Raw genomic sequence first — 24622 nt, forward strand, 5'->3', positions numbered from 1 at the left:
CCCCCCCCCCCCGAGGCTGCCGCAGGATTTCTGCTGCTGGCTGGGCCTGACTCTTGGGTGGCGGAGGAGCGGAAAGGAGCGATGCCGAGTCGGAGTCCCGGCTGCTGCAGCTTCATCCTTTCCCCCCCAGCCCTCCTCCTCCTCGGCTCTGCGGGAGGTCGGGGGCAACATAAAGGGGTGTGTGAGAGGTGCCCACCCGTCCCACCTCCCTCCCTGGGGGCGGGGGGGGGAATCAATCAGTGCAAATCAGAAAGAAGACCGAAGGGGGGGGTGTTGGAGATGGGAAGAAAAAAAAAAAGCCTTCTCCAGGGTTTAAACCGCCTCCTTAAGGGGTGGAGTGGCTGCAAATGTACCCCGGTGGCGGTGAGGGTGTGGGGAGGTGGAGGCTGCTCCTGTCCCTTCCCTCTGGGTAGGACTGGGATTGTACTGCTGCAGGAGTGAATGTAACTCTGGAAATGTATGGAGGGGGAAGCCATGTTTGATTTATTCCTCCACTAAACACTGGTGTGATGATCCTTCTACTTACACCCTTCTGCAGTCCATCCTGGACCTGTATGGGAGGAGAGCCTTGTTAGGAAAACGGAAAGAAAACATTCCTGCGAAGGCATACGGGCTCGTTGGCTCAATCTTCATTAAGTATAAGAGGATAGGGCTCTTGTAACTTGAATTGATATTTGTGTGGTAAAAGAGCCTGGGGAACTTGTATTCCCAAGACCATAGTTACAGCTCATCCGCTGTGGCTGTACCGCTCTGGGGGTGGAGAAGGGAATTTGCCACACTTCTTGAACATATTTATACTTGCATTTTGGTTTTGTTTTTTTTAAATATGTCGGCTGAAAGGAGGAGTAAATACTAGTAGAAGTACAGAGACAGTAAACACCGTATTTAAACAGATTTCAGAGAAAATGGGCCTCTTGCTAACAGGCATTAAAACAGGAGAGAGGCTGGTATCAGTCATTGCCCGTGTATTTTGTGTGCGTGAATAGTTTCCTTATTGGCATTTGCATTAAAATTGGCTTATAATGATTCTTAAATTTAGGAGCTAGTGCTGCCGGCACTGAGTAAGCGAAAGGAGGTCTGCTTTAAAAGAAAAAAAAAAAAAAACACGAAAGGAAAATATGTTTGGTGTTTAGCCTTTTCAGACATCTAAGGAAGGTAACTGTAAACACTGTAGGGTGGCAATGAAGTTTGTAATAGATTTTGCAAAGAGTCCTTGCTGGTGGTTTATGCGGATGTATATGCTCACTAAAATTCTTTAAACATGGAATGTGTGGCTTCAGCTGCAGGAACAAATTGGTTCTTCACCAAAATGTTCGTATGTTAGTAAAATCTCTGTAAATTTGTTGCTGAAGCTATTATTTGATTGTTTTGCTGTGGGAATTTTGCTCAGGAAACGCAGTATATGAACCTTAATAAACTCCTCAATTTCACAGTGTGATATTATTTGACTGTTGAATATAATAATTGAATAAAACCACTGTTTTGCAGGACGACTTGGGGCTCAGTACTTGCGGTATATGCAATTTTTGGTAGTTTCAGTAAGCATCTATATCCCATATATTAGAACATGCTGGGATTTTCATCTAGTATGCGACCATCAGAAAATATGACAGGTTTTTTTCAGTAACTGAATATAAAAGCTCTGGATGTTCCTGGAGACTCTATGGCTAATTCTTGTGAAGGTTATAGGAGTATTCACCCTCATACATATTCGGAAAAATTCAGATATTAAAATTACAGTAAAACCTACTGATTTATCAAATATTATTTGAAAATGTCAGAAGAAACTAGGTCATTATACTTTAAGGGTGTAGATTTAAAGTAGCTTAGAAAATGGAAATTAAATTAAAAATATGTTTCTTTTTAGTCCCATACCAATCCAACAAATGGCTAGTAAGAATAAAAAAAATTGTGTTTTAATATCTGTAGGGCTGCGTGGTCAGTGGTTGCTTTGCAGATGAGACTATTGCATTTAAATTACTGCCTGCATGCAATAGACTGGATATTGCCACAAAAACAACCCCACTTTGTTTTAGACTGGAAGAAATAATGATTATTGAGGGTGTTTTTTTTCTAATATTTGGGCAGTGAAATTGATGGGTATGGGAGTATACATATATATGTGTGTGTGTGCGTTTATGTATATTTTTATATATATATTTATATGTGTGTGTGTATATATATATATATTTATGTATGTGTGTATATATATATATGTATATGTTTGTGTCCAAAATATTGTGCTAACAATATAGCAAAGGAATGGCAAGAAGGGATTGTTTTTCAGTGTCCTATTGTTTGTGGCCCATTCACCTCTCACTTTTGCACCGAGCTTGCTTTTTGTTCCACCGGTGTCACGATGTTTTCCAAGCGAGGCCTTATTCCTACAGACTGATAAATGCGTGTCTTTCCTTGTGGTCGATCAAAGCCTATTGACTGCATTGGGATCCCATGTGTTTATAAAGGTTCACCTGCTCTGGTCAGATTACTGGATTAAGGATGTAGTTTATGGTGAGGAGAAGATACAAGCACAGTTCTTGAAGTATTTTGGTCACCTCTGGTCGTTCCTGCTTACATAACTACAAGGCATCTCTTAGGTTTTAAGCATAGAAGATGGTTGAATGCATGAAAATTGTAAGTATTTTTTGTGTAGAACAAGGTAAAGCGCCTAGCCTTTTCTGGGAAAGAAATTTTCACCTCTCCTTGAGAGCACTGTGCTGCACAGGGGGAAGCATCCACTAAGTGGTATTGCTGAAAACAACAGATACCCTAACATTCATGAATCAGACATCAATAAAGAAATGCTTGGTGCAACTAATAATAATGCAGGAGATGGTGATACTATGCTTGTGACTCTACTGTGTGAGCCCTTTCATTACTTTTCTGCAAAGACAAATGGCCTTATGGTTGAGTAAATATGATAGATCTGGTATAATTCTTGAATCTTGCCTTTGGATGAAGGAAGAATGGAGATACTGAAGTGGGTCTAAGTGGATGAGTAAGTCCATGTTTCTAGGAAGCATCACTTTCCTGTTAGGGATGTAGCTTTGAGAAATGTTTTTGTCAGGGATGTGCTAGAATCTCCTCTGATGTAAATGAGAAGGTGGAGATGGAATATGGCCTCAGGATAAGCAGTCAAGTGGTAAAGTGGACAGATAAAATAGTTTCCCATCAGAGCTTGGCATGGGAGACCAAATTTCCTTTGGTGCATAATTGTGGAGGACTTTGGAGAAAGGGGGTGGGTGAGGAGACCCTTGTTGACATGTCTGTAGTCACCCTGCAGCTTATAAATTCGTGTAGCTGGTTGAATGGGTCAGTTAGCTGTTTGATAAAATTAATGGTTACTTGGAAAGCTTTGGTTCTGAGTACAGTTTTGAAGGAAAATAGAGAAACTACCTAAATTCCCCCTTCACTGCACCTTCAAATTAGTTTCTCTATGACCTGCAGCCATTGGAGGTAGTAAGACAGCTGTATAAACGTATTGGCTTTTTTTCTTTTCACTTTACACTGATAGAAATTACAAAAGTGATATATCAAGTACTGGTTTTAATGTTTTTATCAAGTTGGTGGTGTCTAGCATAGTTATTTTATATCTTCCAGCATCAGCAGGAAGGGAAGTTTTTGGAATGCATTCTAAAGGAAATTTAGACCATACTTTATTCTGCTGCCCTTCTGGTGAATAGCAAGCTACAAAAATATGCAAGATTTCTGGAGAACAGATCGTATATACTAATACCTTGTGTATGGTGATGATAGGTTAATGCATAGTCCATCGTGCATTACTTTGCTCGCAAGCAACTCTAAACTTTAGCACCAGATAATCTATTGACTCTCTGGTACATTTGAAAAGCTGCTTCTGTCTGAAGCATAATAGATTATACCATAACCTGAATTTTTTAGAACACATTTTGTGTGCAGTAAACAAATACCTGTTAATCATGGTTGAACCAAAAGCAAGGTTTCTACTAACCTTCTTGCTAATGTTAAGAAATAATACCATTACATGGAAATTGTTGTGATGGTACAAGTGTGATGAGCTACATGTGGAAAGTAGATGTTTGAAAATTTTTTTGAATGTTTCATAGCAATCAAATTAAATTTACTAAGTATGGAAAAGCGAAGTGCTAGCCCGTAGTACTTCAGAATATTCTTATGTTGGGCTAAATTACTTTGCCCTGGGGCACCACTGGTGTAGGTTCTCGTATTTGATATAATTTGAAAAGAATAAAATATATAAGTGACTTAAAGCATGCGTTAAATTGCAAGGGCTACTCAACAGGTGATAGCTCAGTTTCTAGTTTTGTCCCCATCCTTTTAACCTGTCCTATTTTTATCTTAGTGCAAGATAGCAATTTGATCTTGTTTTGAACTTGGTATTCAGCTACCCAGCACAAATTGGAGCTATTTTATATTCATCCATATTTGGGTTAAGGATACATACGTGGCAAATGACTTGAAAACTATAGCTTGATGTGCTACTGAACTAGACTTTCATAGAAGCTTTCTTCTGCTGTCTGTGAAGAATACTGTCGGTTTTCCGTGGGGCTCTTTGGAGAAGCACAGAGCAGTCTTGTTCAGTTGACTGACAGAGATGGCCATTTAACTGCCTTTGTGAAACCTATTCTGGCTTGTATCAAAATACTAAACCAGTGACATCTCACATCTGTGCTAAAACATAACACATTAAATAAAACCCCAAAACTGTGTTTTAAAATAATAATAATAAACTTTAAACATATTTGTCCTTGAGGGCTAACATCAGAATTCCACATTTTCTTCTCCATAGTCAAAAACGTAATAGAGAGTGAATGTTGGCCTACTCTCTGAGTTCTGCCTTACTAAATAAGAGATACACCAAGGAGCAGAACATGAAATATTCAGTGATAAAAAATATTTTCAAGAAAAAAGTCTGAGGTTAGGGAAGATTTTATTAGAAATGTGATCTAAATAAATGCCATTTGAAATAATTTGAAATGATACTGATAAAAGAAGCAGTAGGAAGGAAATGCAGTAATGCAGCCTCCTGTCATAGTGCTTGGGACCCGTTTCATTTATTTGTTCATTATAATAAGTTGAAGTGTAAATGTTCCTGCTATGGCATGGATTAGTCTGTGGAGGAGAGGTTCCCAAGATCGTGTATCAGATAAATCAATTGTGGAACTTGCCAGCCTTGGTGGGATGCCATCGGAGCAAAGAACCTGACTGCACTGGCACTCAGAAACATCTAAATTGGGGAGTTATCTCTGTAGTAAAGAATGCCCAGATTCTAGTCTGATAATAAAGCCAGAGGGATTTAAGCCAGCGTATGAAGCTTGGAGAGCAGTGTAGGATGAAAGATATGAATATGGATCATCTTGCTGTATGGAGTAGTCGCCCAGAACTTTCAATCAGATACTCCAGAATGAAATTAATGTTGTGATTTTTCTGTGGATGCAAAATGCAGACCATGAGAAGCTGTTCTATAGTAGCACTCCTGAACAAACTGGAAACAAATGCTGTGATTAAATGTGGAACATGACTGAAATTCAGCAATAATGAAAAAAAAAAAAAAAGTCATAGGCTTAAAATGTAGTAGAAAGTGTATGTACAATATCTGTTCATCAGGTGAATGCTTGGCTCAATAGTAGTGATAGTTCAGTCAGTCTTCAGAAACTCTGCAGGTAAGGATAGAACTACAGTTGCTTAACATGACTTATTTCTACAGTCAAGTCTTTTTTGATTTTTCTGATAAGAACTAGGTACAACAGAATTTGTCTAAAGAACTAAATTTGAAAAGGCAGTGAAGTAATCCACAAAGTAGTGCTGCACTGAGAGAAAGGACAGCAAAAATGGCAAGAGATACCCATTGCAAACCTCTCAACACAGAAGTTTTGGAAAGTGGACAAGAAGGAATTGGTTTGTTGGACAAGAAAGTGTTTTATCATTCTGTCTCCAAGTTAAATGGGTAAGCTACACTATGTCTGCAGAAACCTAAAAACTTGGCCACAAATTCCAGACCTTTTACCTGTAACAGTTATGCCAATAGCAAGTAATGTCCGAACCAGAAAGGCCACTTAATAGCACGTATTTGGATTTGTTTGCAGAGTGTCTAATGTTGCAAGTCTTGGGTATTGTTTGACTGTTCCTGGCATACATCTACCAGTTGTCCATGTGTGTTTTCCTTTGACGTAATACACTGATAGAATAATTAACAGTTGCATGTATATAGTTTCAGTCTATGTGTAAAGTAGACCAGAATTAGCACAGTATGGCCAGGATTACATTGTAGACATCATTATGTTGACCAGATATGGATATTTACAGTTCTTGATGAAAGGTGCAAGTTTTAAAGTAAAATTCCATAGTGCCATTGAGTTAGTATTAACTACCCCTGAACTCTACCTTCCAGTTCTTTACTTAAATGTTTTGGGAGGTGAAGTTGAATGTACTGGATGAAAGAAATTGCATATATTTTTACACGTTACCTGTCCACATTAGAGAGGTGCACTATCAGTACAACATGTTACTGGTTTTATAAACAACAAAAGACATGACCAAATTCTGCTCTGTGTGAAAGATTAAGAGTCTCTCCTACGTGTATATATAGCTAGGCTTTTGTACTATTGACAAGGCTTCATATATCACCACTGTCACGGTGTTGATTTTCAGAATGATTCCAATAGACCAAGCATGCATCTGGCATCTAAATCCACCCAATTAGGTGAACAGGTTTTAATGCCATGATAGGCAAAGATAGCAGAGTTTTAAGGGTCTAGGCAAGATGGTTATATCCTCTGTATTAAAATGAGTTGCTGTCTGGTCTGATCTGAGCAACACTGTTTATTTCTGTTAGAGGTGCAGTGGACAACGTTTTGTTAATACTACAATTTGTTTCATTGCTTATATTGGTAACTTTGTGGTGTCATCCCAGATTTGATCTTCCCTTCTCAGAATTTGCACGATCAGAAATTTTCATGATGCTCTCAGTGAAGCTTCAGGCAGTTGCTGTGCTGTCATGACTACGTGTGGGAATAAGGGCATAGTTATTGGCCACGCTGAAGAGGAAGCAGACAGATAGTGTGTTTATCTACTGCAGTGAGTATTATGTAGAACCAGAGGATCTGGGTCCTGAAGGTATGGTGCAAGGAGCAGAGGTAGGTTGCTGAAAATAAGGAGTGGGATTAAAGAAGGGATTGGAAATTAAAGTAGGCTTGGACCAGGTGAAAAAGCAATGTAAATAAGGAAGGAACTCAGTGCCTAACTGCTGAGCTATTTGAGATTGCATTTGGTTCTTCGTTCCCAAGCTAAGTAGAATCCAGATGCACAACTCTGGCCCATTGAGAGACATCATTTCATTGGTGAGGAAAGACCTAGACTGAGTGAGTATTCTGGCTGTACAGAATTGTCGAGTGCTGGATTGCTAGAGAGGGGCCATTCCCTTCAGCTGGACCATTTGGAGTTCTCCAGGAGACAGAAAAGTCTCAAGCTTGCATTTGAAAACAAATATATTTTTTTAAATACTTTTAACAATTTGTTAAGCAACTGTTGAGGGCTGCCTTTTAGTATTTATTAAATGCTGGTGGTAAGTCTACTGTTTTAGGCACCAGAGTTCCTCTCCGCTTATCTGCAGAGGAGAAGCGATTCTTTTCTGTTGGATTGTGGTTCCACCACAGTAGTATCTGTATTCTTTCTTCAGACAGAAATACAACATTTTGCAAGAATTTGAATTTACTCAAATCTGCCTTCTTCCTTCACCACCCAGCTTCAGCAGTTGGAGTGGAACTGACTAAGTCTCTGCAGCAGTGGAAAAAGAATATTTCTTCTGATTTTTAAGAAAACTAGTTAATGGGGAGGAGTCCTGTTACAGAATCTTCTAGCCTTATCCTCAGCAGCAAGGGTTGGTTGCAAAACATTTTCCTGAGGAACAAAAAGTCAAGTCCATCAATTTTGTAAGCCTGCTTTCTGCACTGACAAGTAATATTTAAAGTGAAGAAATTCTTTGCTTGCCATTCTACAGTTCTTAACTGTACAAGCTAACATTGCCTATTGCCTTTATGAGAAGGCAAGAAATACTTGTTTCAGTTGATGAAAATAGACTTAACAATTAAGTTCTAAAATTTTATCCATTAGCGGGGGAAAAAAAAAGGAACCCAAAACAAATTAGAAAAGATCAGTCTTTTTTTTTTTTTTTTAAAAGGTAGCAAATAGGTGTGAGTACTTCAACTTTTTTCATACAGATCTTTTTGTGCAATTGTATGTTATGTCTCTATATAAACATTATTATGTACTATAAGGAAATTTTCATGTAATCATTTAAAAATACTTTGTAGGTCAGCCTTGCCAGCTGGCTGGTTAACTGAAATTGTGTATCTACTGCAGGATTAATGCAGTCTTTACTTCAGGTGCTTTTAAACTCAAAATTGGCTCCTTTGGACTAAATTTACCCTTTTTTTTTTTTTTTCCCATGTCTCTTCTAAGTAGTAGTAAATTTTTAGAAAGTTTTAGTGTAATTATTTTCAGTTCTGTCAGCTACTACAGTAATGTCTTCATTTTTAATCACAGGTAATGCTTTTAAATTTGCTGGATAGAGTTGGTTTGTAACAATTTTTGGCAAACCCACAATAAAATTTTCAGTTATCCATTTTCTTCTAGAAGTAAATTCTATTTAGATCCTGTAGTAATTTTTCATTATTTTAACACATTGAAGAACCGTCACACTGCATGATAGTAAATATGTCTCTACTCCTGTTTGATATTTTAAGGTTTTTTTATACAAGATAATGTGAATAAGCATACTCAAGTTTTGTATTAGCAAGAATGTGTTGCAATTTTACTAATCTCTGTTAAGTATTTTGTCTCATTCTGATCTGAAAATAGGAATAACCATTGATCTTAAAATTGATGAGAGAACGGAGAAGACTTACCAGAAAGCTCTCTTTAAGAAAAAAGCAGCAGCTGTCTATTAGCTTTTTCAGAGCTAGCCAAAAGCCTGATTTGTAGGTAATAAAATTAGCTTTTTGTGGATAAAGTTCTCTTACTCTGAATTTGTATTTAGGTGTGTCATCTTCCCCCCTTGCCTGAGTAATTCACCTGAGAAATAGCTTTAAGAAAAGCCTTAGACAAAACAAAAGTGGTATTGATGTTGATTACTTACACTGTTCACTCCCTTTGGCAGAATTGAAAGGAATGGACTACTCCATTATTTCTGACACACAAGAAAAGCATCTCTGAAATTGCAGCAGATGTGGAAGAAATGAATAATAAATATCACATAAATGATAGTGGCCTGGACAGTGAAGGAAGATTCTGACATGCAGACTAACTGTATTTGGCTCATGACTCCTGTCAGATGATGGACCTTCAAGTAATTAATAACATTACTTAAAATGTCTGCAAAATAATTTGTCTTATGTAGAACCTGCTTTTTTAAAAATATGAAAATGTGTACAAAGCCGTTACAAGGAGTGTCTGATGGTCATCGTCTGATTAAAATATCTAGAGACCTTTCTGATGATAAGTCAAATTTGCTTACTGAAAGCTAAAGTACCATGTTTATTCAGCAGATTCCTTGGCTATCATGTTTTTTCCTTTGTTAGTGAAAATGGTACTTAGTGGGTCACCAGACAGTCATTATGGGAGGATGCTAGCTTAAGCTTATTAGCTGCTGCTAGTGTGTGGTGCTTTTGTCTCCTTCCTTTCCCTACACTCCCTCCAGTTTCCTTTCCTATAGGTAGAGTCATCTAGAAAAAGATAAGGGATTGCTTTTGCTTCTGTGTGATATGGTGGTCCAGCATGAGTACACTTAATTTAACTACCAAATCTAATCATACACTCAGCTGCTTCAGGACCTTACTCTTACAACTCTGATCAGCCAGATCTTGTTTGTGATTGATCTCGCTTCATTCTTTCATGTCCTCTCTTCTAGATCTCCTTGCATTAATTCTAAACTCATGTACTGCTTGGTTATCTATTGCTGATCATTTTTCTTCCTTGCCTCTTTTCTTCTTTTCTGATCTATTGTCCCCTTCTCATAAATAAACTAGTTTTTCTTGCTTATGTTACTGGGCTACTGTGTATTTTAGATAGCAAAGGTTATGCAGAATTTAATTAGCTTTATTTTTGCCCTTGTTTCTTGAAATCCTTTGCTATTCCCATTTGTAGATTTGCTAGCTTCTTCCATTTAATCAGACCCCACAACTTAGCTTATTTTTTACGAGGAGGACTGAGATGCTTATCTATGTTTTCCCTCCATTGGTTGTCCTAGAGATGATGACTAACCTGCAGGTTGGTCTCTACAAGTCTCATCTCCTCAGTGAGACTATATTTGCTTATAGATACTCACATCTATTATCTTTGCGGGTTATTCTGCCTCTTACTTTAAGCTTCTTTTCATTCGGCTCCATTAAATCTTTATATAAACATGGTCTATTTTCAATATTCTATAATCTGCATCTACTGATTCGGATAATCTTACTGTCTCAAATTACTGCCTTTGTCTTGCATCTTCCCATTTAATATTGGCCTGGTACAGCTGACTTCCTTTTACTGGTTACACTCCTGGATTTGTTGACCCTCTAGGCTTCAGTGATTTGAGGGGCCTTTTCCAGGGCCTTTTTCACCTGTTTTTAGTGACCTGTATTAGTGAGAACCATTAACTGAACCTTTACTCACTGAAGTTCTAAAATCTGCATGCGGTGTATCTTCAGATGTATTAGGTAAATCAAGGTACCTCCTAAAATTTCAGGGTCTTTCATTGCATGGCCTTACTGGTCTTAATGTTTTTGTGATAGGTACTTAGGTTTATTAGGTGGAAAGAGAGTAAAACTTTTGGATTTCTTTAATCCATGTCTTTTCACTTAGTTGTTTGCTGGTCATTGTCCAGACAAGGTCCTGAGCAGCTTGTTCTGTGTTGGCCCTGATTTAAGCAGGGGGTTGGAATAGATGATCTGAGGAAATCCCTCACAAACTAAATGATTCTTTGATTCTGTGATGATTTTTATATTTTCAAATTCTTAAGCTACTGCTTTTTTTTAATACATCCAGTGTTTTGAGATTGAATACACCAATAATGTAGTCTAATTTGATTATTTGTTGCTTTTTTTGAGTTGTCCTGGTCTGCCTCAAGCTTGATGGCTTTTTAGCTTAAAGAAATGTGATGAGAATAAGAGTTATTCTTAAGCAGGACAAAAAAATACTGGTAGAATTATGGATTAAAACAGTTACAAAATGCAGATGTCTCAATCCAGAAATCCAGACCCTGATAAGCAACTAATGGAGCCATATTAAAAAATGTTTTTCAATTTAACCATGTAGTTGATGGACAGGGGGAAGTCGCACGAGGCATTTTTGGTGCTGGTCCTCTTATGCAAAGCTGTGATGAGCAGCTGTCTGTCAGGCAGGGGCGGTGGGGAGCTGCGGCATTTGCTGTTCTGGCTGGTTCAGGCAACCACTGGAGGGCGTCTGCAGCTGCAGAAAAGCTGCTCACTTGCAGGCTTATTTTTTTAGACAGGGAATTTAGATGCCCAAATCAAATCTCTGGTTTGCATTCTGGTTTACTGTTAAGAATCTGTGGGAAGGAAGTACAGATTTTGCAACAGTTCGGTGTTTTGTTTATTTTTAAGGAATTTTGCTGTCATCTCTGTAACCATAAGCGTCACATGTTCTCTAATAGGTTTGCCTTTTGCCTAGAGATTTATAGAATTTGTCATCAGTTGTTTCTTAAAATAAATATGATTTCAGTTAAATCTGCTGAATAACAGCTTGAAACATTGTCATATTATTAATTGAGTTCAGAGTCTGTCTCATGTTCCTGTTTTCAGAGAAGATCTTGTGAAAGTACATGAGTTCTCCTTTGGTTTGAGTTCTTTGTTCTGTTCTGGTGGAGTTTTGAGTTTCCTTTTAACTCTGACTTCTCTTCAAAAGGGTTAATACATATGGCTGGTTTCCACTCATTTTATCAGAGATTTTATTGGTAATTCAGACCTCATCTGGCTAAAGAAAGATTAGAACCTTTCCTGTCACAGATGTACTTGGAGTTCAAGTATACTTGTTTGTCTTGCCTTGTTTAATGCCAGCTTGTCAGGCTGCTCTTTGTCCCTGGAGAATGGTTTTCATCTCTCAAATGAGCCTGTATAGCTTGTGTGGAGACATACCCTTTTATCTTGTACGTACCTTAGAGCAGCATGGCAGGGAGATGGGAGCATTTGCTAAGGAGCGATGGAGTTATGATTTTTAGATTTTTTTTTTTTCTGTGTCTTTGTGAAAAGGTTTCATGTTGGCCAATTGCTTTGAGTTCAGGCCTGCCACTCATAAGAAGTTTTGCCAGACTAGAGTAATGCTCAGTTAAATGCATGCTGCTGCTCCTGATGTAGAGGTAGCAAGTATGCAAGTTTCAGAAATAAGCCAGCTGTAAGCATTATAACTGTATATTAATAAACAAAGTGGTGAGATTCAGAAGATATTTCTTCCACAGCAGCTGACAATTCAGTAGTTATTCATCATGGTTTTTACTGCACTTTTTTGGAAGCATGTGAGACTAGATTTGATGAATTTTTGATTTGATGTGACAGTTCTTGGACTTAATCATATATCAAATTGCTTACCTTGAGCATGGATATGATGTTTATTGTGCTGAGCTTTCATAATATTTATGATGGTGTATTTCTCTATATTGTGTATACATTGGACCTGGTAATATGAAGCGACTATGCATATGTATTTTAAAAATGAAAATGATCATCTTGCCTGGTCTAGGGGCACAAAGGAGTCATTTTTCCAGATTCATTTGTCTGCTACGATAGTGTAATATTGAAATGGGCGGGGTAGCTTTTAGAACCACAGAAAACCTCTCTAGGGCAGATAATAGTGCAGTTTTAGCTTGTTGAATGTTTTCAAATTTCTGTATGAAAAATGGATGTTAGATGACATTGTAATTAAAAAGATGAAACTCCAGCAGTTGCTCTGATCATTTAAATTTTGTGGTGTGACCACTGGGCTTAAGGATCATCAGTTTCCCAGTGGGCTGGTGTTCATGATACAAAATGCTCCTCTTTTATTCATTCTCACAGCCAGAACACTTTGGGATACATGTGAAGGCTGAGCTGTGTTGTTTCCTCGGGAGGTGTGCTCTGATGGAAAATTGAGGGCTTGTTTGTAGAGTGAGGAAGAGAAGCTTGTGATGCTGCTGTCCATGGTGTAGGTGCTACAGCAACACAGCCTGTGGGGTTTTTATGCTGGCATGACCTCTTAGAAATAAACTCATCTGTTGTTATTAATGATATTATCTTATGTCTAACTCTTACTTGTTTTAAACAGTGCAATACCTTTGAGTAATTAGCGTGGGTAAGACTCATGCCGTGGATTGTTAACAGATTGGTAAAAGGAAAGCTGTGATTTTGCTCTCTGCTTTTGCTTTAATAAAATTGATGATTCATCAGTCTTTTTTTTAAGTTTTTCATAATGCATATTAAAAAAATATTGAAGTATTTTGGTTATGAAGATTTTAAGCAACAATGATTAGTAAAACTTGAATGAAGTACATAGGGTGTTTATATTAGTGGGGATGTATTTATCTGAATACTTGGTAGGTTTTGACATTTCTGTATTAAAAATATTCTCTGTCTTTTTGTCTCAATATAGCAGTGTAAGACTGGAAACATCTGGGCTGAATGGACTTTAGCATCAAAAGAAGTTCTCAACTGTTAACTCGAAAAATTAACTACATCAGAATGAAGCAGGTACCAGAGATCCTTGGAAATACCAATGGGAAAACTCAGAATTGTGAAGTGAATCGTGAGTGTTCTGTCTACTTGGGCAAAGCACAACTTTCTGCCACTCTACAAGAAGGTGTCATGCAAAAATATAATGGTCATGAGGCTCTTCCATTTATTCCAGCTGATAAATTGAAAGATCTAACCTCACGTGTGTTTAATGGCGAGTCTGGGGCCCAGGATGCCAAGTTGCGCTTTGAACCCCAGGAAATAAAGGGAGTTGGAACACCACCCAACACTACTCCTATCAAGAACGGCTCTCCAGAAATTAAGCTGAAAATCACAAAAACCTACATGAATGGAAAGCCTCTTTTTGAATCTTCCATTTGTGGAGACAATGGTGCAGATGTGTCTCAGTCAGAGGAAAATGAACAAAAGCCAGCAAACAAGGAGAGGAGAAACAGAAAAAGAAGCATAAAATATGACTCCTTACTTGAGCAGGGTCTTGTTGAAGCAGCGTTAGTATCAAAGACTTCAAGCCCCACTGAAAAGAAGGTAGTACTTTTTTTTACATTATTTCTTTTGTTAGGTTTGTTAATCATACCAAGATTTCATTTTTTATATGCTAATCTTCTTTTCAAGTATTTCAGCAGGTGCTTCCCACAAACAGGTCACTTTCTACAATACTCTCTCTTTGTCTCAAGGAAGGACAGATGCACTCTAGTTCTGGTCTGTGTTGCTTGCCTAGGCTAGGAGTACCCATAAATTCTGTTTCTATAAGTAAAATAAGACTCCAAAGCCAATCAGGGCATGTGTTAGTATGGGATGTATTAAACAGAAACTTCATCCAGACATGCAGCTAAGACCTAGCCAGGATGTGCACCTGGGCAAGGGAGCTGGGGAGGCCTTTAAATTTAGAGATGGCCTTTAACTGTTGGGGTATGAGATGTTCTGGCTTCCTAATAATCAGATGTTTCAGGGAAGAAAAATAATTATTTCCATATTCCTGTTTCTGAATTAAAGAAAAATTTATTCAGTTGTCAGTTGGCTGATAAGATAGGTTCTTTACCTTCAGATTTTGGCAGCTGTAATGTAGTCCCTACCCTTATTTGTCATCTGAAAAGAGCTGCTTTTTCTTGTTATAACCAAATGAATTGTATTCATTGAAAAGGTCTAGATACTTGTATTAATCAATTAACTTTTGTGGTCAAGCTCATCTGTTTTTTTGCTGCTTTTAAACATGGGCAGAAATGGAACTTTCTCTTTTTTTATTTAATTTGCTTTACCAAGTTGTAAATAAGAATGCTACTGGGAGCCCTTTTATCCCTTTATTTAGTTTTTGTTGCTCTACTCCATTTAAAGGGATGTGGTTTGCAATCATTTTATTCGGAGGAAAAAACCTGCATAGCAGGGATACTTCCACGTGTATCACGTTTCTCAATGAGTAATTCAGAATAGTGTTGTATAACAATGGCAAACATTAATGAATGCTTTGGCTAGTGAACAGGTCCTGTTTTTACGAACCTTAAATGCAAAATGTATGGTACAGATTTCTGTTAACTGCAGGTTTACTGGGTAATGTTGGTTCTTACTTTCTCCCAAGGTCACACATGCAGAGAACCACCACACACATAGCTGCTGTATTTCTGATTTTTTTTACCCTTATTTTTACTAAAACTTCTTAAATATGAGTTTACAGAACTGTGTAAACATTCTTCTCAGTATCAGAAATATTTATAATTTATTTATGATTTGAATATATTATCCTAAAATGATCAATACTGATGTTTTCAGGAATTTTATTAAAGAGTTTGTTTTCTTTAAGGAGACTTTTAACATTGGTTCAGGCTTTTCTGAGTCACCACTCAGAGGTAAAAAGCATAGACACAGTCAATAGCTGGAGTAATTCTCTATCCTGCTCATTGTTAACAAGGATAAATTGGACTAAAAGCTGGTATATTTATTAGCATCAACAGCTACCATATTTGTGTAGCTTTCTTTTTGTTGTTTTTAGAAAGAGGAGGCAATATTTAATATGTCCATTGACAGAGTTTACTCTGAGGCCTTTCACATTGGTTGTTGATTAAGGGTGACAATTTTTCCTGGTGAGCAGTTCATTTAATATTAAAGGAAAGGTTGTTCTGGCTTCTCTTGAATTGTATTTTGGTGAGAAGTGGTCAGGAGAAAAGCACGTTACCACTATTTCCCAGAGTGCTTGAGACTTGATGGCTGGAGAGTGATAGGGTTATTTGCTCCTGTGGCAAACCAGTGAGCTAACAAACTACCAAATCAGGACAACCACCTGCTTGATCTCAGACTTTGCAGTATTAAAACCCTATTCTTCTCAGAGCACTTGAAAGGGAGAGTCATGTTTCTGACTTTTTTTTTTTTTTTTTCTTGGTGTTGTTTTATGATATAAATCCTTGATGGTAAAAAGTCTGGGGCTTTTTTTTTCACAGGGAGGGTTTGCAACTGTGCAGGTTTAAAATAAAGGAAGAGGAATGTAATACTAGGTGACATGCTAAAATAGACTTCAAATGTTTGTCCACATGTAGACTAGTGATATGCATGTGATGATCATAACTGTCATATCTTAATATCAGTGTTCTTTAGTTTCAGGACCCCGCTCTAGCTGTTATTTCATCACCAACATCCAAAGCCTTAATGTTAGTGCATCATACTGTGGTTTTCTGTAGCTGATTGTGGCTGCAAGGTGGAAGTTAGAGAAATATCCTTGGAGTAAAAGCTGATTAATTTTGCACTTAGGTATCTGTTTGTTGTAAGTTACAAGTTAATGTAAAACCTGTTTGTCTGGTTTTATTTCTGGGCTGGTTTCTTGCTCAATTTCTTGTTCAAGCTCTTACTCCTTTGATTTAGCAACAACCACCATGGTTCAAATACTACCTTTTGTGAAAGGTAATTATATCTCTGTTTGATGGACGTAGCAGATTACTGTCTTGCTGAGGTGAGAGGCATATCATTTAACAAATGTTCTAGTACTCTGTTGTTAGGTTTTCTTCTTGTTTTGGGCATTTCTTGTTAACATAAAGGAAAGCTGCTTAAAACTTTATCTGCAAGTCAGTTTTCAGTTGGGAGCAAATGTGATCTGCCCAGTTCTGGCATGAATTAGATTTCTGTTGATAACCACTACCTTTTCCAGGCTTTCAAGAAACAGCTGTACTGCTTTCACTTTCCCAAGGTAAAGGAGAGGAAGTGGGATAAGCTGTGGCTCCTTCCACCCTCCCCTCCTGCCTTTCACCCTTCCTCCCCCCATTCCTGATATCTCTCCACCTGAGTTTACTTTAAAATCCAGGCCTCTTCTGATAAGGCCTGGTTTTGCAATTTTTATGCCAGGGCACTACACTGATAGTGATCTGACATCACCTCCAAATGTTCTGTGTTATTGGTGATAGATAGCACATTAGATGTTTGAATCAACACCAAACCCATGGACTCTGATAGTTGCCCACTTGATTGTGCTGCTCATGAGAGTAGCAGTATGCTTCAGTACTAGGTTTTATGGTGGCTGCATTTTTAGTCATTGTTTTTGTTGGTTCTTGCAATGCTACCACATAGCAATGAGGACTTGTCTACATTTTTCTCACTTCACTGATTTTTGTTAGAAGTGAAACAGTGCTGTTTGGAGGAGAATGGCAGAGTTTTAAGTCATATATTAATATGAAGTAATCCAAGTTTGATCCCTAGAGCAATCCGGAGTTTCTGTATGGGAAATAGAGCACATATATCTGCAGCTCTCATGCTGGTAGTCCCGAAGTAGGTCTATGCTGTCTAACCCTAAGAAGAACTCAGTATGTGATAGAGGCACACTTGAGCTTGTTCTGCATAAGCTGGTTTAGGCCTACAAGTGGCAGTTTGCCCTCTTGGCATGCCTCCCTGGCATGACTTCCTAACACGGGTGCAGTAGCTCAGAAAAGCAGCAGCGCTGTGTCCAGAACAAACCTGGAAGTCCACACAGTGCTATACTTGCTAGTTTAGGGATTTCAGCTGTGCAAGATACATAGGATCCAAAAGCTGGATCCACATAGCTTTCTATCCAGTTTTCTTGTAGCCCTCTTTTAGTATTATATCACAAACTTGGCAGTTTGTTATGCTTTCTGCTCAGTACAGTCTGTAATGACTTTGCAGCAGCTACATGGCAGGCAACTGCAAGTTACTGGAGAAATTCCACTAGTCCTTGTCATGTGTTTATGTTGCCATTTCATCTTCACAGAGAAAAACTGTTCCAGCCAACTCTGTTATATCTGATATCTACATAATGTTACAGTGCCTTTCCCAGTGAATGGCAAAGATTTAGAAACCCAGTAAGGGTAGAACAGAAGCAGTCTGAGGATTATCTGCTGGTTTTTATGCTTCTTTGCTAACTAAATACAGGAGGATGGGGACCACTGAAGGTGGTGGTGTTTGCCTTGATGCCTGCATCAGTAGAGATGAGCAGAAACCAACAAGTTCCCTCTGTAAGATTGGAGAGCTGTGCTCATCAGCTGTTTGGTTATCCTGTAATAGCTGTTACAGCCAGATCCTGACATGACTTGTTTTAATTTCAAAAAAAGTAAAAAGAAAAAAAGTCAAATACGTGTGTCTCTTTCTGAAGGACTTGCTTCACTATTTTTCATCATCACTTATTAGGAATTCCTGGTCAAGTATGATTACCAAACTGTCATAAAATGTGCAGCTAAACTACCATGGGAGTCAGGGTCTGTAGTTGCAGCATAAAATGAACACAACAACTTTATCTTTTTTAATAGGCTGTTCCTGAGGTATCAGATTCTGTCTTCAGTCAAGTGATAACACAGGCTGTCTGCTGATGTCATCAGAAACCCAAAGGAATAGAAGTAACCCTAAAAAATCTCTTCTGGGTGATCCCTTCAGGAACAAAGAGGAATAATTTCTTCTCCTTTTTGGAAGGGTTCCTGAGCTACTGTTTTGCATTAGCCATTAGTAAAGGATTATGTTTAGCTAGGCCTTGAAAACTTGGTTGTGGTAAGCAGCTCACAATGTGCAGCAGTAATTGTTACTTAAGAACTTTAAATTGTTTGTTCTTAATGCCTCATTGGAAAAGTATCTTAAAGAACTACTTCTAGGTTAAGAAGCACCAAAAAGCATACAATGTCAAGAGTATGCTGGTTTGGGGGGAGATTAGAAGCTATGAGTATTCTCAGAGTGGCTACAAAATTAATTACAGAAAGCTTAAGTAATTATTCAGTGCTCTCCGTACCAGACTTTCTGTTCTTCTATGTAAAAGTGGCTGAATTAAGTACACTTTCTGCGTAAAACTGTCAGTATGTAATATGTAAATATTTTTTTTTTCTCTCTCAACACACTGGTGGAAGAATCCAAATCAAATATGAAATATCTTGAAGTGATGACCAAAATACTGTATAAGAATAGCTCTGCCAAATTGGATCAAGAAGCCATTTAATTCAGCACCTCAGCCTGGGGGTGAGGTTCAGTGGAGGATGCATAATGGAAAGTACAGACCTGGAAAATCATGGAGTGATGCTCTCCTTGAATATATTCAGCCTCCAGCAGTTTGTGACTCAGAGGCTTCATATCTAATAGCTGTAGATGGCTAAATTGGTGGAAGAAGACCTCAGTTTCTTTTTGAGCCAGAATGAATTTTTTGCATCCATGACATTAAGTAATGAAGCAGCTCTTTTTCCTTTTTTCATTTGCTTGATTCTGTCATGGTACTAGAATTAGGGGTCATGGACAAACTTCTCTATTACTGATACTTTTACAGGTTTCTCACAAACTGGCTCAGTTTTTAATTTCATCTTGAGCCCTAGTGTGTTGTTCCTCATACAGGAGCCATTCCAGAATGTTACTTCTTGTTACCATCCTTTTTCTGAAATGTAATGCCTGTTGGCTGCTTTGGTGTTTGGTTTGGGGTTTGTTTTTTTTTTTTGAGAATGAGGGACCAGAACAGTGTCAGCAACTGTTGCATTGTTTCATATTCATCTTTAATTTGTGCATTACAGGACTTTTTTTATTTCATTTGGGTCTTTTAGGCACTGTGGTGAACATGACAGATCAAATAAAGTGGTGAGCCATCCATCTTCTGGAAGAACTAACTTCCCTTTATGTTTCAACAGCAGATTTTGTGCTGTAACAGTTGAGAGGTTAATGACACATTTTGGTTTAATTGTTTACCAGACTTATTTTCAGTTGTTGCACTGGTAATGTCATGATTTAAATAAATACTGTCATCTCAGCATTTCCTCTTTACATTTGTACTGACCATTATCAGTTAGTGTAGCAGAGAATTCACTTGTTTTCACTCCTTTTCTGTCCAAGATCTGGTGAAGCTTTTCTGTTGCTCTGCTCAGTGTTCGGCTTAACCAAAATAATGCATGTCTAACTTTCATGTTTAGCCGAGATTTAGATCTACAGTTCAGGGTTATGTTATTTGGATGAATTTACAGGCAGATCTTGGGAAACTTCAGTGATCTGTACCAGATGTCATTTCAGGCCCTTAAAGTCCCCTTTGGACAGGAAAGAAAGATACTTTGTAGTAACCCTTAGGCAAAGTAGCAAAAGCAAAATATTTTGTTCTGTCTTGGAACAGTGATATTAGCCTCCTTTACAAGTTTCCTTGTTCTGGAGTGGATTTCAGGGCACACAAACTTTAGGACCTTCAAAAGAGGTCTTTGTTCACAGACACTAGTTTTATGTTTGCATATTACCATGTTTTGTTATTTTCCTATTATAAATAGCTCCAACTGGGCTAACATTTATGTTTCAATTTTTTGCAAATACCTGGTACCTACAGGAGTTGTTCTCTTATGCACCATAAAATGGGTAGTAGCTAAAAGTTTAAGTTGTCAATAATAGGGAATTAATTTCCTTCTCGGAAAGACTGTTCATAAAAATGCTTTACTTTGGAAGCTGGGTGCAAGAGGGAAAACTGAGGCTTGCACAGACCATTGTTAGACAAGCTGTGCTGCACTTGTATGAAGAAGCAAAATTAATCTGTGGCCTCAGAGCAGCAACTAGTGCTAGGAAAATGGTTTTGTTTGTTTGTTGTTGGCTTATTTTGGTAAATAAACGTGAACTCTAGTGTATTATGAGGATGCTTGTGATGTAAAATAATTTGGGATCTTAGTTCTTGTGGAACTGGTAGGACTTTGATCATGTCCTTTATGATGTTTTACTGCAGTGATTACCCTGGTTTAATATTCATATGGGATTGGGGCATTTCTGGTTGGGGTTTCCCAGATTTTCTGTAGAACTTTATTGTTGAAAATAGGAACGTGCTTCAGCATTGTTAAATCAAGGTAATGTCTGTTTGTTTAGGGTTTTTTATTTTTTTTAACCCCCCACTTGCCTTTAGGCTGGTTAACCACTGATACTGTTTCTTGCATTTCATCTCTAGAAGAGGAGGACCTACTAGGTACATGTAACACAACAACCTGGATAGAAACCTCTTGTGCCTACTTTTAGGTATAGGGATTCATTTTAAAGATCTTATCTCAAAGGCAAAGTAGTACTTGGACTATGTCAGATTATTAGTTAACTAACAGAGCCCCTTTGTGCCAAATCAGCATTTGTTCTATTTAAGCCTAGACAGCTTCTTTCAGAAGTGTTCTTGTTGCAAAGAAGTGTAGAGATAAGTATCTGCTTTCACCAGAAAATAGTGTCCTGTAAATCTAGTTGCCTGTTGGCAGTATTATACAGGCTTGAGTTTTTCTGTTTTCTACCAAGAATATTAGGATTCAGAATATCTGCCCATACTACCTTGGATGTTTGTGAGCTACCAAGAGGAGGATATCTTAAAAAGTAGGAAAACTCCTTCCTGCTAAACTCTGTAAGGGCATAGCAGAATGCTATGACTAGGGTCCTAGTACAGATTCTGATTTTGAAAGTATGTAAAACCATTGTACATGCAGATAACAAAATACACATGGGTATGGCATTCTGAAAATCTATAGGTATGCTGAGATGGTTTAGTTTTCATTCTGTTATCCTGTGTGAAATCATATGGAAATTATTCAGAAATAACTGTCTCCCATGCCAAGCTTCCTCATTGCTTTACTGTTAGGCTTTTCTAGACTTCTGTAACATCTCATACCCACTCTGTGCTATATACCCAGATACCGCATCAAAAGTTTAAACTTTTTAAGGTCAGTGGAGGTTAGAGAAGTTGGATGTAGGCAGAAATATTTTTCTAATACTCTGTATAAAAGAAGGTTTCGTTCATTCTGATCAAGCCTTATCTAATTTAAATTTCTGAAACATGGAACCTTTCAATAATAAACCAGTAACTTACAATTTAAGAGGTCATCTAAATGTAAATGCAGAAGTTCAGTAGAACAGCTGAAAGAAACTGCTCTCCACATTTTTAAGAAAGATGGAGTGTTGGGAAGTGTTCCAGAGCTTGCATCTTACTGGATCTATTTGTGAATAATTGAATCTATTTCTCTTCAGCTCTTTACTCTGAAAAAAGGGTTATATCCTAGTTATTAAAATACCATGTTAAGTTTATTTCTGAAATACTTGCTCATATAGTGTTTGTGTAAAGGAAGAATGCTGATTTGGATAGACAGATTTGTTTTTAAATGTAAAAACATCTTTTAAAAAATCTCTCATCTGCTGGAGACTTGCTAATTAGGGAACCAAAGCCAGAAAAAATAATTGAAACGAAACCAGGAATTTAGTGGTTGATTTGAAATATAAATTTGAGCTTTTATCTTGTCCATAATGTACATTATTTATCTATGTCTAAACTTAAATGGGTTTTTATTGTCTTCTGCTTGCTTTCCCTCTTGGAGGGAAGGATCCTGCATGGTGATAATTCAACATGCTGTCTACAAACTGATTTAGATGAGTTAGTGGAAAGAAATGGAGGAAACAAACCTATTGCACAAAACTTCTATTTGTTTGAAGAGCCTCAGCCAGCACAGAAAAGTTTTCAGGGGATCTACAAGTTGAGCAGTGATTTTCTTCATCCTTTTTGTCCTCTTGTTTTGTAGCTTTACCATCTAAGTGCATTGAAGAAAAATAAGTAAGTCCTGATTGTGACAGGAAGATTCAAACTTACTGTCTTCTGCAAATGTAGTTCTTCACACTGCCAAATTTGACCCCCTTTTAGTAATAGAAGTGGTTAGTAATAGAAGAAAATAGAAGAAGAAAAATAGAAGAAAAGATAACTCAAAGAAATAGATTTAATGTAATTGCTCTTGAAATTGGATGGTTTTAGTTAAATCTCTGGCTTGTTTTTCAAATTTCTAACTGTTTTGTATCTAACAAACCAACGTCCAGTATAGTCTATTCCTTTTTTTTGTTTGTTTTGATCTGGACTTTTCATGTCCTCTTCCCCCTTAGTCACTGCACAATATAATGCATGTTTTACAAGGCTGTTGCAGATTTAATTGTGCAGAGGTTGATGCATTGGCCTTTTGAGGGCTGCAGTCTTTGCTCTACTGAAGTGTCTCTCTGTTTTACTGAAGATGGAATACAAAACTTTTCCAACTCAGTGCTTCTTTCTTTGTTTGCTCATCCTTCTACATTTTCTAGGAATAATTCAGCATTTTCTCTTAATCTTCTTGCAAGGGTCTAGTTTACTCTTTAGTCTTCTGCATGAAACATTGTCTCTGTAGGCAGTAGGTTGCTGAATATGTAATTACACGGCATTCTTGCATTAGGTAATAAACAGAATATAAAAAGACAAAGTGGAAATACTTTTAATACATTCAGTTACTTGTGGTTTATTATCTATGTTGCCCTACATCCCAGAAGGTGGAGCTATTTGGATAAATGTAGGACCTCTAAGGACTTGTCCTCAGGGATAAACAGATTTACTACTATGTGTGAAATATAATTAAAAAAAAAAAAACACAACAACAACAAAAAAAACCCAACCCACAAACAAAAACAAAACAAAAAAAAACACCAACCCACAACTAAAGGCTAAGGCAGTTATGTTTGAGGACACTGTATTTTTATAGACAGAATCATTTAGAATGAGCAATGGCCATTTCTTAACAGACTTAAATTGTCATCCTTTTCATTTGAAGCAATAGGGTATATTGAGGATTTTGCATAGACTTATAATGAGCTGTGGTTGTAATTTTTTGGTTTGAAGTGAGTTGACTTTGTGAGGTACCGTGAGAAGAAACCATTTCTATGTCCTGAATGACAGGACATCACTCATTAGGAAAGTAGCTGCATCCCTCCATTCCTTTGCCTGAAGACTGAATGGTGTTTTGTCTTTTGTCAAATTAAATTCTGGAAATTTTCAGGAAGCAAGAGCTTTCCTCAGAACATAATTGTGATGGTGGTTTTTCAAGGAAGAAACTTTTGGAATGGTTCTCCTATTATGTAGTTTGTTTTTTTGCTTTTTTGTAGTGTCCTTAATCATTGGTGAATTCAAGTGACACAACATTACAAAAATATTCTTTATTCTGTTGCTTCCTTTTTCCCCAGACAAACCTACCACCTCTCCTGAACCTCTGAAAGGAATGAAGTTTGTTCTACAGCCACTTCCTTAGTTCAGTATCTTTCCTGATAGTGAGGCAAGAGAAGACAAAACATTTTTACTTTCATATTTATTATACAAGTCCATGTAGAAAATCAGGAGTATTAGTGGATGAAAAACATCACAAATAGATAGCAGGATCAGAAAAATAAGTGATTTTGGTCGGCAAGCAATGTTATTTTTTCCGTAGTCAAGAAGCACGTTTGACATAGTAAAGAAAAAGTTTGTGTATTCTAACTTTGATTCAAAGTACATTTTAATTGCGTATATTCTGTTTAGGGATCTTGATTATTTTCTTTTCATTGCTTTGTAATGCTGGTAGATTGTTTTTTATTCTGGAGTGCAAGAGGACCTCCAGTAATCTGTGTTTGTAGCATAGCTTTCTATTATAGTGCAGTCCAGTGGAAGTTGTTTGATACAGCCTGGAACTGAATCGAGA

At 37.5% G+C, this 24622-nt stretch overlaps 1 protein-coding gene across 2 annotated transcripts in view; it reads left to right on the top strand.

Moving 5' to 3' along the window:
• The first annotated feature begins 436 nt into the window (after positions 1-436).
• NSD2 (nuclear receptor binding SET domain protein 2) overlaps positions 437-24622 on the top strand; it is a 77769-nt gene continuing 53583 nt past the window's right edge. The window contains exons 1-2 of one of the 2 annotated variants that reach the window (XM_026846518.1): positions 437-457; positions 13618-14243. In XM_026846518.1, coding sequence (XP_026702319.1) covers positions 13647-14243 — 597 coding nt within the window. In that variant the 5' untranslated portion in view covers positions 437-457; positions 13618-13646. Of the gene's footprint in view, positions 458-9280; positions 9344-13617; positions 14244-24622 lie in introns of those variants that run through there. The other variant, XM_026846517.1, reaches the window with a different exon arrangement.

The sequence above is a fragment of the Athene cunicularia genome, assembly GCF_003259725.1.
Source record: "Athene cunicularia isolate RWA chromosome 4 unlocalized genomic scaffold, athCun1 chr4_part1, whole genome shotgun sequence".
NCBI lineage: Eukaryota > Metazoa > Chordata > Aves > Strigiformes > Strigidae > Athene > Athene cunicularia.